The following is a 14,499-nucleotide window of genomic DNA, read 5'->3' on the forward strand; positions in this document are numbered from 1 at the left end:
CTAACACTCCATTGAGTTTACATAAGTGGGCGTGTTTTCCATAGCAACCAATCAGATTTTGTCAGTCATTTTTCTTGGTATAGTCCCTTAACCTCTGCTTAACATGACATTATTTTTAAATAACAATAAGCTGACTGTATCTGACAAAGTGCCATTCACAAACCCAGACTCTTTCTGAACACCGTCACATCCAAGAAGTCCATCTTTCTTTTATCTATCTTACCTTTAAATCTAACAGGTCTAGGTAGTCTATAGAGATAAGAAACTCGCATCCATAGAATGATTACAATGCAATATACTGACCTGTAGCCTGGCACTATGTATGTGCTCTCATTTTCCCACATGTAAATGTTTGCATAGACAGGCACAAGATTGAAACCCATAGCAGTACCCACTAACTGGTTATAGTACTGCCCACCATAAAAGATATGATTCTCCTTTAGAACTAGGACTAACATTTCCAATATAAATTCAGCAGGAGGGCCCGATCATAAATCTTTTGTCAATGCATTTCTGACCGCCATAGCATCTGAGTCATGAGGAATAATCATATATAGCAAACTCACATGCATGGTAACCAGGAAAGTATAAATGGACAATTAAGCGTTTAGGGATTTTGTAATATTTCATGATATTCTTTTTTATTCCCAGCAGATGGATGTAACCGATGGAATATTTCAGAGAATCGTCAAATTTTTTCTCCATATTGTGAAATAGAAGATGACATCACCCAATATTCTACAGGAGAAATCCCTATGACCTCAATTATAAATCCAGTACCTAACAGTGCAGATATGTCATGTGATCAAGGGGAATTTTCTGATAATTATGATCCATTTATTACATCTCTTAGAGTAGATACAATTCCCTGTTCTATAGATGCCATATGTTTTACACAGAACTCAAAGCTAATTAGCCATCAGCCAGCTAAGGCAGAGGAGAGGCAATTTTCATGTGCTGTGTGTGGAAAATGTTTTAAATTGAAATCAGTTTTAACTGTACATGAGAGAATTCACACAGGAGTGAAACTGTTTTCTTGCTTTGATTGTGGGAAATGTTTTACACAGAAATCAAATCTAGTTAAACATCAGAAAAATCACAAAAGTGAGAAACCATTTCCATGTTCTGAATGTGGGAAACGTTTTACACGCAAATCATATCTTGTTATACATCAGAGAAGTCACACAGGTGAGAAACCATTTCCATGTTCTGAGTGTGGGAAATGTTTTACACAGAAATCAAATCTTGTTAAACATCAGAAAAATCACAAAAGTGAGAAACCATTTCCATGTTCTGAATGTGGGAAACGTTTTACACACAAGTCATATCTTGTTACACATCAGAGAAGTCACACAGGTGAGAAACCATTTCTATGTTCTGAGTGTGGGAAATGTTTTACACAGAAATCCGTTCTTGTTACACATCAGAGAAGTCACAGGTGAGAAACCATTTCCATATTCTGAGTGTGGGAAACGTTTTAGAGTGAAATCGGATCTTGTTGCATATCAGAGACGTCACACAGGTGAGAAGCCATTTCCATGCTCCGAATGTGGGAAGCGGTTTCCATTTAAATCTGATCTTGTTACACATCAGAAGTCACACAATTAAGAAACCATTTTCATGTCCTGATTGTGGGAAATGTTTTACACACAACTCATCTCTTGTTACACATCAGAGAAGTCACACTTGTAAGAAACCATTTTCATGTCCTGATTGTGGGAAATGTTTTACAGAAAAGTCACGCCTTGTTAATCATAAGAGGTCACATAGGAGATAAGCAATTTCCCTGACTAAACATGATACAGAGACACAGTAATACCTTATAGTGGGCTGGTGATCACTCTATACTACAGAAAGCAAATAATTCTAGAGATGGGGAATCCTAATTCCCATATCTCCCCGATCCTGACTTTAGTAAACACAGTGGGCCTTTATTAGATTTTAGGTTGTTTACTTTTCACAATGTTGTCTCTTGTTGGGCTATATTATTGTTATTACATATTTTATGCATTTCATTCAAACTAATAAAATGCAATTATCGTGTTCAAATGCAGACTTTAATAAGAAAACCTACACGTAAATCCCTGTTTTTTTTTAATGTTCTGGAAAGGGGGATTATCCCTGATAAAACAGAAATTTTTATCAGAAACTCAGAAATATATGCATATATATAAAGTGCAATTGGAAGTTGAGTACAGCATTGTACATTATACAGATTACACACCCATAAGAGAAGGTGCAATAGGAAGTAGAGGTACAGTAATGTACATTATACAGATTACACACCCATGGGAGAAGGTGCAATAGGAAATAGAAGTACAGTAATGTACATTATACAGATTACACACTCATGAGAGGAGGTGCAATAGGAAGTAGAGGTACAGTAATGTACATTATACAGAATACACATCCATGGGAGAAGATGCAATAGGAAGTAGAGGTACAGTACTGTGCATTATACAGAATACACACCCATGAGAGAAGGTGCAAGTAGAAGTACAGTATTGTACATTTTCTACTCCAGGGTCCTTAGGGATCCACAGGGATACCTTGGAGTATAGGCTTGGCTCAGACATGGGCACCACACAGTTAAACTCTTCATCCCAGGATGCACCGGGCCCCCTCCTATACCACGCCCCCTAGGCCAAGGCACCTCAGTTTCAGTAGGTGCCCGGCCGGAGCTGGGTTACCGCACAGGGGGGCTGTGTTTCACAGCCCCTGAAGATCTTCAAGAGCAGTAACATAGACAATCCAGCGGACGTCAATGTTAACGCTCCGACACCCCTCCCGTTGGCCGACCACCGGTAGTGATTCGGGGAACTCGGCGGGCTCTGGGGGATTCCAGCTAGCGGAACCCCCGGGGATCTAGGACTGTGGACGGAATTAAAGGGGACATCACAAGGTAAGCAGCGGGCGTCTGCGGTAGGCGCCCACTGTCACGCAGACCGGCGTCCCCAGGGCTGGGGGCTTCCCTGGGGATGGCAGTATAGAGGAGCCAGGCACTAAGCCTGCGCTCACACTAGACCACCAGGGATGCAGGGCTGGAGCATTATGGACGCGCTTCAGCATCCCAGGGGTTAATGTCCTGCCAGGGGAGGACGCCTTCCCTGTTCAGTACAGGAGGCTCCTCCCCTCACTGCTCTCAAGCGCCTTACTCTGAGGTTTTGGCGGGCTGAGGCAGTGATCTCCGGCCCGCCTCCATTCCTCCGGCGGCCGTCTTAGAGAATAGTGTGGATGCAGGGTGCGGAGCCTGGGTGCCCCTTACCTCTCCTCTAAGGTCAGAGTATGTATCTCTATCGCTTCCGGGCAGCTGCTCAGTGTAGTGCATAGTACGGTTAGTGCAGACAACATTTCTGCATTGCATGTGACCTTTATGCTAGCGCTGTGTGTTTGATATTTCTCTCTGTCAGCCATTTTACTATCCCTATTCTTCCTGCTCAGCCCTCTCGGTGCCAGTACTGTCAGGGTTGGAATCTGCCTCACAGTTAAAAATGTATTACTGTGGCAGAAGTCACATACCAACATGTCCAGTGAGGATTCTGTGTCCATGGGTGCACCTCTTCTATTTTCCTGCTCCAGATGTAAAGCAGGTGTGGGGGGAGGGGGTGGTACTTCAGGATGATTTATGTACTGCATGTTTGGCCATTCCTGGTACCTCTGCTGTACCCAGCAACTCCCAGGAACCACCTTGGGCTTGTTTTGCGCAGGCCTTTAATGTACTTGTAAATAGGTTGACAGTCCCTCCTGCGTTTCCCCAATTGGGGTTCGCACAACAGGCGGTAGTCCCTTCTCCAGTTCTAGGGGTTTCGGGACCGATGGTAATGGCGCATGCCCCCCGCAACAGGTTCTTACTCCGGCAGACCCTGTTTGGTCTAATTCTGTGTCAGCTACGGTACAGAATGCTCCTGAACATGATTCATCTAGACCTGCTAAGAGGCCATTATTGTCATATCCATCCACACAATATGATGATGACGTGTCGTCTTATGAGGGTGAAATTCTAGATTTGTCTGACACTCCTCAAACAGGGACGGAGGTTAAATCTGGTATATATATTCCAGGTCTCATACGTGCGGTCTGTGCGACCATGGTGGTTACTGACGACAACCTACCTGCAGCGCATTCCCATGCTTATTTTAAAGAGGTTAAAAGTGCTGCAGCAGTTTTTCCTCTATCTGGCCAGCTAGTAGATCACTTAGAGGAGGCGTGGAAATCTCTGGGAAAAAGATTTCAGCCTCACAAGCGCCTGGCTCGGGCATACCGATTTGCGGAGGATTATTTCACTAAATGGGAATCTCCCCCTCAGGTGGACTCGTGACGCGCTTATTAAAGAGTGCGACTTTACCGATGCCGTCCATGTCTTCTCTGACGGATCCTACAGACTGTAAAGTGGAGGTGTGCCTTAAGTCTATTCCCTCGCTGGAGGAGCATCCAGACCAGCTATGGCAGTTTGCTGGGTGGCCCAGGCTATGGAAAGATGGGTGGACGCATTGGAAGCATCATTCACTTCGGAGGGTACCAGTGAACAGGTTTTGTTAGCAGGTAACATCCGGGATTCCGCTACATACATTAACGAAGTGGCCTTGGATTTGAGCCTTCTTACCTCTAGAATTTCCACAGCGGCCGTGGCCACTCGACGCTCTTTGTGGTTACGTTCTTGGAGGGCGAATGCTGAATCCAAGAAGGGCTTGGAATGCTTCCCTTATAATGTGCAGGTCCTGTTTGGACCAGCTTTGGACAAGATAGTGGACATGCTGGTGGCTGCCAAATCTGCATGTCTACCTTCAGCTCCAACTCTGTCTGGATCTAAACACCCGTCCTTTTTGCCCTATCGCCCACATGGCAAACGTAAGGTGCAGTCCTTTCCGAGACCTTCAGGTCCCAAAAAGACCGCTAAACCTAAGAAACAAGCTTGGAGTACCAGACGTCCGGCAGCCAAGCCGCACGACAAACCTTCAGCCTGACGGGCTGGGCCTCCCCTTGGGGGACCCCAAGGTGGGAGGCCGACTTCTGCAATACGCCCAGTGTTGATACCAGACCACTACAGACACTTGGGTAAGGGAAGTGGTATCTCAGAGATATGCCCTCTCCTTCCGCAGAAGGCCTCCTCATTAGTTCTTTGCAGCAGGTCTTCCTTCAGATCCAATGAAGGCTCTAGCGATCCAGGAGGTGGTGCGCTCTATGCTCCATATGGGAGTCATAGGGCCTGTTCCGTCACCCCTAAGGCGGCCGGGATAATACTCAAACCTCTTTCTGGACCAAAAACCAAATGGATCATTCCGACCTATCCTCAACCTCAAGTCCCTGGACAAGTTTTTAAGGGTCCCTCGGTTCTGAATGGAGACTCTACGTTCTATTGTGTTAGCTATGCAGCCTGGGGATTTTATGGTGTCCCTGAATATTCAGGATGCTTACCTGCATATCCCCATTGCCAAGGCGCACCAGCGTTACCTCAGATTTGCGGTGTTGGACCAACATTACTAGTTTCAGGCTCTACCGTTTGGCCTTTCCACGGCCACTCGGGTGTTCACAAAGGTAATGGCGGCACACCTGCGGTTGCAGGGGGTTCACCTGTTACCTTACTTGGACGACCTTCTGTTGTTGGCAGGGTCGCCACAGGTCCTTTGCAACCATCTGCAACTGACAATATCAGTGTTGCAGGCTCACAGCTGGCTAGTGAACTGGAAGAAGTCCTCTCTAATCCCCTCTCGGAGGATGATTCACTTCAGAGCATTGTTGGACTCTCAGCAGCAGAGGATCTTCTTGACGGAAGAAAAGATAGCCCTGTTGCAGTCCAAGATATGCGACATCTCTCCCAGCCCACAGGGCGAGAGCGGGCACGGAGGAGTTGACAGTGGCACTCGTCGGCAGGAGCGTGGATCAGGTGTATTTTTTTTTTCTTCTGTGTGTGTAAGCCTGGGGGGCCACTGTATAGGGGGTGCCCACTACTGGGGGCACAGTATAGGGGGGACTACTACTTGGGGCACTGTATAAGGGGGACTACTACTGGGGGCAATGCAGTATAGGGGGGGCTACTACTGGGGGCCCTGTATAGGGGGACTACTACTGGGAGCAATGCAGCACAGGGGGGACTACTACTTGTGGCACTGTATATAGGGATTACTACTGGGAGCAAGGCAGCATATGAGGGACTACTACTGGGGGCACTGTATAGGGGGGGACTACTACTGGGGGCAATGAAGCATATGGGGGATTACTACTGGGGGCACTGCATAGGGGGGCGTCAGTCCACTACATTGCCAGGGGTGCTTGGATCCCTAGATACGCCCCTGCTGTCTGGCTGTGAACTGTGGGCCTGATTCAGAGCCGAACGCTCTGACCAGAGCGCTCGCTCTGAATCGGGGCCCTCCATGAAAATGGAGCGTCCTCCTGGACGCTCGCATAGCTGTGGGTGACGGAGACCCTGCGGTAGGTGACGGAGACCTGTGCGACGGAGACCCTGCGGTAGGGTCTCGCTGCTGCAAGCCCTGGAGTTATTTTGGCTCTATCAGAGCCAAAATCACTCCCACTGACATCACTAGTGGGGCCGGCTTCAGACGGTAGGCGTTCCCATGGGAACGCCTCCGTCTGGCAGCCGCGCCCCCGGCATGCCCACCAAATGGGCGTGCTGTCAACATCGACAGCACGCCCCCTTTGGTGCGAGACCCGGAGTGACGGAGAGCCCGTCGCTATCCAGGTCTCGCGCATGCGCACGACGGAGCTCCCTCCGTCGTGCGCATGTGCAGTGGGGCCCCCTGTAATCTCTGGTTAAAGTTCTTGTGAAATTTCAGAGCACAGTACCGTATATAAGCAACACTGCACACCGTAGTGTAGTAGTAGTAGTCAGCTTGTTCACTTCCTTTACAAAATCCTTATGGAGCTCAACAGAGGCCAGTGGCGAGCCATGATCTTCTACAACTACAAGAGTAGTCTGCAGCAGCAGGAGAATTTTGACCGGTTGCAAGCTGCTTTTGGGAGAAAGCACCATCCTGGACCACTGTGTTGGCAGCTGTATGTTTGTTATAGCAGTCAGCCAATGAGTCAGACAGACTCATTGGCTGCTGCGTCGTGCACAGAGGGAGCCGGCTGGAGCTCACTCATGAGCTCCGCCTGATGGGAGAGACGTCACGACGTCTCTCCCATCCCATAGTGCAGAGCGAGCACGGAGGAGTGGACAGCGGCAGTCATCGGCAGGAGCGGTGATCAGATAAGTTGTATTTTTTTTCTACTGTGTGTAAGCCTGGGGGGGCACTGTATAGGGGCTGGCCGCTACTGGGGGCACTTTATGGAGGGGTGCCCGCTACTGGGGGCACTGTATAGGGGGGACTACTACTGGGGGCACTGTATAGGGGACTACTACTTGGGACACTGTATAAGGGGGAGTACTACTTGGGGCATTGTATAAGGGGAACTACTACTGGGGGGCAATGCAGTATAAGGAGGACTACTACTGGGGGCCCTGTACAGGGGGACTACTACTGGGGGCCCTGTATATGGGGACTACTACTGGGAGCAATGCAGCATAAGGGGGACTACTACTGGGGGCACTGTATAGGGTGACTACTACTGCGGGCACTGTATAGGGGGGGACTACTACTGGGGGCAATGAAGGATATGGGGCACCAGTCCACTACATTGCCAGGGGTGCTTGGATCCCTAGATACACCCCTGCAGCCTGGCTGTGAACTGTAATCGCTGGTTAAAGTTCTTGTGAAATTTCATAGCACAGTACCGTGTATAAGCAACACTGCACACCGTAGTGTAGTAGTAGTCAGCTTGTTCACTTCCTTTACAAAATCCTTATGGAGCTCAACAGAGGCCAGTGGCGAGCCATGATCTTCTACAACTACAAGAGTAATCTGCAACAGCAGGAGAATTTTGACCGGTAGCAAGCTGCTTTTGGGGAGAAAGCACCATCCTGGACCACTGTGTTTGAGTAGTTTGCAGAATTTCGACATGGAAGATGGTCCCCGAAAAATGAGAAGCACTGTAGCCAACCGGTGTCTGCCACCACGGAGGACAACGTGGCTGCCGTTAGGGCCATGGTTGAGGTGGAGGTCAGGGTGGCCATGGCCTAGTTAAAGAAGGAGATAGGCATCTCATTAGGATCAATCCACTCGATACTCCATGAAAAGCTTGGCATGTGCAAGGCTTCTGCAATGAAGGTTTTGGGTGCCACATCATAGCAAACGGAGGCTTAGGTGACTTGGAGCAGCAACATAATGGCCAGGTTTGATAACAGTCACTCAAACTCTGTCTAGGAGATCATCAGTGCCAATGAATCCTGGATCTACAGTTTCAACCCTGAGAAAAACAAAGTCGACACAGTGGACCCCAGTTGGAGGTGCATCACCAAAGAAGATCTGATGTGAGCACAGCGTGGCCAAGGAAATGGCTGTTTCTGTGGCCAAGACTGATCTTGTAGCTACCATACCACTTGTGCAGTAGCGCACTGTCACTGGGGACTGGTACACCAACCAATGTCTGTCTGTGGTACCTTTTTCCTACACGACAATGCACCTGCCCACACGTAATGAATTTTCTGGCCCATGAATGCAACCAGGGGCTTGGTCATACACCGTACAATTCAGACTTCCTTCCTCTTGCTTCAAGGCCTGTGCAGAGGAGAAAGGATGAGAGTGCTATAGAGGAAATCCTAGCAGAGTGTGAAGCTGCATCTGCTGTTGGTTGACTGTGTCTGGCCCCTACAGACCAATGCCGATGAGAGTGCAGGAGAAAAGTAAAGAAATACCTCTAATGGATGCTGCAGGTATAGCCGTCTGGTATTTGTGTCTTCTGCCGTGCGCACAGTGGGAAGTGTTGTTCCTGATCCGACTATATAGTTTCGCCCTCAGGCTTGGTCACAGTCGGTTCTGGGAGTAAGACCCATATATATCAGAAAACAATGACCAATGAAATCCCTCTATTTATGGGCCAGGCGGAAATCCCACCAATGCAGAAGGAAGTGTGTGACCTATCATGTACTAGGTTCGCTGACTGGTGAGAGATCCTGCCAAGCCGTGATTGTTAAAAACATTACTAGGGACAGAAACCAAAACAGAAATGCAAAACATAGGAATATAGAGATTTACCTGAATGACATAGGAATCGATACAGGATGACAAGGCCAGAAAGATGAATGAACAATCCCCTCCTGTTCCTGAGAGAGAGCTGTAATAGCAATCAACACAGATGAAGCTAATCAGACAGCTGTGATGTTTCATAGGTTATCTACACAACAGAACAGGCAGAGAACTGAGACAGAGGCCCCCTGGTGGTGAGCCCAAAGAACTGCACAAATTCCAGGTATACAAAACAGAGTTCTAACAGAGGCAGCTGGCACATTCTGAGGCAGTACTTCCAAGGAAGCCCTGCACAGCAGGCATATCACAGTGAGAGAGAGAAGCACTGGAGATACTAGCATGTTCTATGTGGTAAAGTCAGTTGTTGGCCAACACAGATGATGTCAGCCAGCAGCACGAAGTACAATGTGGACAAGTCCTCCCTGCCTAGTGAAAGAGGGGTGGCTGGATCCATAGCAAAACGCTCCTCTCTGAAAGAGTTACAGTAGCCAGTAGATGTACCCAGGGTCTACCCTTGACCAAAAGAGTAACACACTGGATGTTAGGCTGACCATCAGGCATCCCAGAAGAGATGCAGCACATGGCACAGTCCAATACCTGGTAAGAGGGCCAAGTGATGACTGCTGGGAAGCTCTTCTCAGGGACTGCACACATGGACGGAGGTCTAGGATAAGTATCTGACAAGTCTTATTATTTCTATGCAGATATTTATTGTGTTTCCTCTGTATGTATGCTGTGTAATTGTGTAATTACTTTGTATAATATTGTGTTTTGTGATATTTTTGTTTTTTCTATATATTACAATGTCTGAAAAGGGAGTACTCCCAAGGCAAAACCTGGTGGAGGGAAATGTAGTTCCTTTTTGTACTCGATATCAGCTTAAACTACATGGTGGGGACACGCATGCAGGCTGTGCTGCTTCAAAGGACGCCCTTGATCCGCGACCGTCTGTGGAGGCCCCCCGTCTTCCCTGGGGAACAATTAACTTAGACAAGGTCTTTGGCTCTTTCCATAGCTTCTGTTATGAAAGAGGAACTGTTGAATTTCATGTCCAGCTAGATTAATTGACTAGCTCATACTCAATTAGTTTTATCCAAGATGGACCAAAGTGGTACAAGGGCAGAGGTTTTTCTTTGGGGAAGGTCCGGGACCTTAGGGACCTCCGAAGTACCGAACGAACGTCCTCTTCACTAGAGAAATTGTTGCCTTGAGCTTGGCCAAAAATGTGTAAGCAACACCTAATGTAACACTTGTCTGGGTTTTCTGAGACTGATGATTCCTTGGAAGAGGAAGAACATCAGGAAGTTTTGATTTTGAGGATTCAGAATCCTAAACAACAAAAGAGACAGGTGGTCAGAGTGTGGATGAGCTGGTTAAAGCAGTGTGTCAGGTCTTTGACTTTTTGGCTACTGAAAATCAGGAGACGCCATCTGAAAATGTATTTAGAACCAAGATATTAAAAAACCAGTGTTATTTCCTTCATCTTTACAATTGTCAGGATGAGTAGGGAGAAAAACAAGTTACTAAGCTCCAGGAGAAGTCAGCATGACAGGAAGGGCATTCACCCCGAAGTATCTGTTGTGGGTGCCAGTCTTCTGTCATTAGGGAACTAGAAGATCCTCTTCAGACAGGAGACAGGGATAAAAGAAAGAGGCTACATCCTCAGACTATCATGTCCTCCACTAAATAGATACTTTTCAACACGGTTAACAAACGACAGACAGAAGTGCTTGGCATTAGATCAAGCAATTACGGTTCTTCTAGATTCAGAAGTGGTTGTCTCAGTACCAAAAAGTCAAAAAGAAATCTGATTTTAGTTCAAAAACCAGATGGGAGGTTACAGACACATTTAAATTAAAAGGACTTCAACAAAAGACTAAAGGAAGACAGATTCTGGATGGAATATGTTAGAACAGTCAAACAGAATGGACATTGACTAATTTTTGCCACGTATAGACTTTAAGGATACCTATCTCAACATACCAATTTGGGAAAGCCATCAATGTATTTTCAAATTTTTGCTTCAGGAAAGACATTTCCAATTCAGTGCACTTCCTTTTGGATTAGCCACAGCCCCTCAAATTTTTAAAAAGGTCATGGCAAGCCTAGTTAAGATCTATTGGCATAACTATTGTTCCCTATTTAGATGATTTTATTTTAAAGCAAAATCAATAGAGGCTCTTCAAATAGAACCACTAAGGACAGTGAACATCCTAGAGTCCCATGTCTTTGTTACCAACTGCCTAAAGCCCAAGATGATTCCCAGTCAGCGCAGGAAGTTTTGAAGTGTTCAGTACCCAACTAGCCAGGGTTTTGCCAAGAGAAAATATAAGAGACATTCAAAATCTGGTTCTAAAACCTTTGAAAATCAGAAGTCCATTGGTTCTTTGTTGTATGAAGTTACTAGGAAAGATGGTGTTTTTGTTCAAAGTGGTCCAGTATGCAGGACTGCACTCCATGATGTTCCAATTAAACATTCTAAAAGCTCGGTTGCATTACAACCATGGATTATCGACTCAATTTATCATTCTTTCACTAGAGACAAGGCAGTCTTCTCAGGTGGTGGACCCTGTCAGAAACCTTGAACAAGAGCAGGAGTTCCACACCAAGGATTGGTTAGTTATAATGATGGATGCTTATCTCCAGCCAGGGCCTATGCAAGGTATGTAGGCGCCCTAGGCGAAACAACATAATACCGCCCTTGCTCCCCTGTGAGTATGGGTATATGCTGAGTAGAGGGAAGAAGCAGATAGAAGCTGTCACACATAGAGGGGATGACGGAGGGAGACAGTTATGTCACAAAGGAATGAAACAGAGCTCTGTCACATGGGGAGGAGACCACAGTTCACACACTTTGGGGTAGGTGAGGACACAAAAGATATCACAACAGGGGGATAAGAGACAAAAACTGTCACAACACAGAGGGAGGGGAAGAAACAAAACCTGTAACAATAATGGGAGAGGTAAGGAGACAGAAGATGCCACAACGAAAGGGAAGAGGAGGAGACATATGGAGGGGGTTGGAGACAGAAGATATCAAATGTTGTTACACTGGGAAGGGGAGGGTACGAGATAAAATGCTGTAACATGCAGGGGTGACGGGGAGTCATGCTGTCATCAGCAGGGAAGAGACACAGTGAGTGGCTGATATACACAGGGTTAGAGGGATGGGAGAGGAGACATAAAAGGAGACATAGAAGATATAAAAAATTGGGGGTAGGCGGTGGGGACAAAAACCTGTCACACATAAGTGGGAGGATACACGGGAGGTGGGAGACAGAATATATCCAATGCAGTTAAGAGTAGGGTAGTGAGAGGATACACAGGGAGCAAAGGCTGCTATATACAGGGAATGGCTGTTACTTGCAGCTGAGAATAGGATAGGCCATCACACGCAGGGGAGGGAGGCAGGCTGCCACTGAATTATAAAAGGTAAACAAGCTGGCACACGCAATAGAGAGAGGGAGGCAGGCTCTCACTTGCAGGAAAGGGAGGGCTAGGCTGTTACACACAGGTGAGGAAGGTCAGGCTTAAGGGAGGAAGGTTGTAGAGACCTGTCACTTGTAGGCAAAGTAGCACCCCTGAGTCCAGTGCCCATGACCCCCCAGGCCAGTTACCTGCTCTTACTGTAACTCGGTGTGGGGGCTGTCCTGTGAGCGCTGCTCCTGGTGTGCCAGCAGCCATTCCTTTGTCTAGACTGGGAGCTGCTGTGCTGTCTCTCCGGTTGAGTGAAGAGGAGTTCTGTCTCGTGAGATAAGGGCTCTTCTCGCAAAGTTAAGAGCTCCTGGGGCCGCTCTGCTTGCTATAACAGGCCAGCAGGCTGCCTCTCATGCATGAAGAGTGCCGCTATTGGGGACGGGGCCACGAATTTTAAAAAAAGTCCCTCGGCTGACAGTCGGCCACTCAGCCCCACAGCATGTCGGCACACCGGGGATGTTCCAGCTAAATTCTACTGCCAATCCTGGCCGCCAGTGCCAAGTGAAAGGAGACTTTTTCCTTTTTTTTCTTGGTGGCTCAGTGGTGCCCTCCAGTTGCTGGTGCTCTAGACAGCTGCCTAATGGTAGCACCGGCCCTGTCTCCAGCGATGAGAGTGAAGTTATTTTAAGCCATCATTTTCATGGACTCTGGTCCAGAAAGTAATTAAGGCTTCTATTCTGTTGACAAAAACTAATCTCTTATTCAGGGAAAACCTATAATAATTGAGTCAGATAATGCTACAGCAGTCGCATATATAAATCTTCAAGTGGGGGTGCAAAAAGGTCCCTGGCGAGAATCCTTTCAGATCCTATCTTGGGCAGAGATTCATGTTCCAGCGATACCCACAGTATTAGGTCTGGAATAGAAGGCGGAATCTAAGAGTCGCCAGTTTATACTTCCAGGGAAATGGTCTCTGCATACAAAAGCCTTTGACAGTCTGGTAAAGGGATAGGGTCGGCCAGAGATAGATCTAATTGTTTCTCGGTTCAACAACAAAATGGCCAGGTGTTGTTGCAGAGTCAAGAATCCATCAGCCTTCCTAATAGATGCCATGAGTTTCCCTTGGAGGTTTCATCCAACGTTCATTTTCCACCGATGAATTAAGGAAAGTTGACTCTGATCCCAGAAGTAAAGACTTTCTTGCAGGGAATATTACATATACAGCTGTAGCCCATATGGGATGCCATATAGGCCTGGAAGATGTGTTTTCCATTAGCTATATCATCAGCTAGAAAACTTTCAGCTGATGATATAGCTAAAAGAAAAACATAACTTCCAAGTTCCCCACTTCAGGGATAGAGAAGACTTTTTGACCGCCCCAAACATAATCGCTCCCCTTCATACTGTGTAGGGGTATCCCCTGATCCATACTGTGTAGCGGCTGTCCCCTTATCCACACTGTGTAGCTCCACACATTGCTGCCAAGATCCGGAAGCCACCTCTGGATACGCAGCTGCCGCCGGGAGCAGGTAAGTCACCACTAGACCACCAGGGACGGTCAACATTCTATCGTGTCAATATTTCAGCAGTGTCCACTGAGTGAATGCTGATATGCTAAGTATGAATGTCAACCTTATATGCCACACCGGTCTCCAATCATGTTATTAGATCTCTTCACTTGTGAACTAAACCCATCTCTAGTAGTAGAATTTTATGCAGGTCCAGCCAGAGTGTAACATCTAAAAAAAAAAGTTTAAGGGAAAAATGTTAAAAGATTAAAACAGCATTCTGTAGAAAAAGCGCTAGTTGTCTTGGATTACTGTATAACTGTTGGATTACTGTCCAAGCATCCTATCTGATTCACGTGCAAGATTTGAGCAGTAGCTTGGATTAGTTACAGCTGTAAGAAATGTATAGACAGCCCCATCAATCATCTCACCTAGGTGAGTGTGTAACATCTAAACCTATGAAAGCATATGTATGCTGTTTGGGAGTACTG

The 14,499-nt window shown here is 46.9% G+C and overlaps 1 protein-coding gene across 1 annotated transcript in view; it reads left to right on the forward strand.

Moving 5' to 3' along the window:
- The window catches only part of LOC148500739 (uncharacterized), a 163,541-nt gene that overhangs the window by 127,362 nt on the left and 21,680 nt on the right, over positions 1–14,499 (forward strand). Inside the window, 6 exon segments of the mRNA XM_088451428.1 lie at positions 944–1,427; positions 1,510–1,595; positions 4,307–4,384; positions 8,712–8,770; positions 11,623–11,745; positions 13,463–13,500. Coding sequence (XP_088307554.1) covers positions 944–1,427; positions 1,510–1,595; positions 4,307–4,384; positions 8,712–8,770; positions 11,623–11,745; positions 13,463–13,500 — 868 coding nt within the window.

The sequence above is a fragment of the Taudactylus pleione genome, unplaced genomic scaffold, assembly GCF_031769625.1.
Source record: "Taudactylus pleione unplaced genomic scaffold, aTauple2 ptg000547l, whole genome shotgun sequence".
NCBI lineage: Eukaryota > Metazoa > Chordata > Amphibia > Anura > Myobatrachidae > Taudactylus > Taudactylus pleione.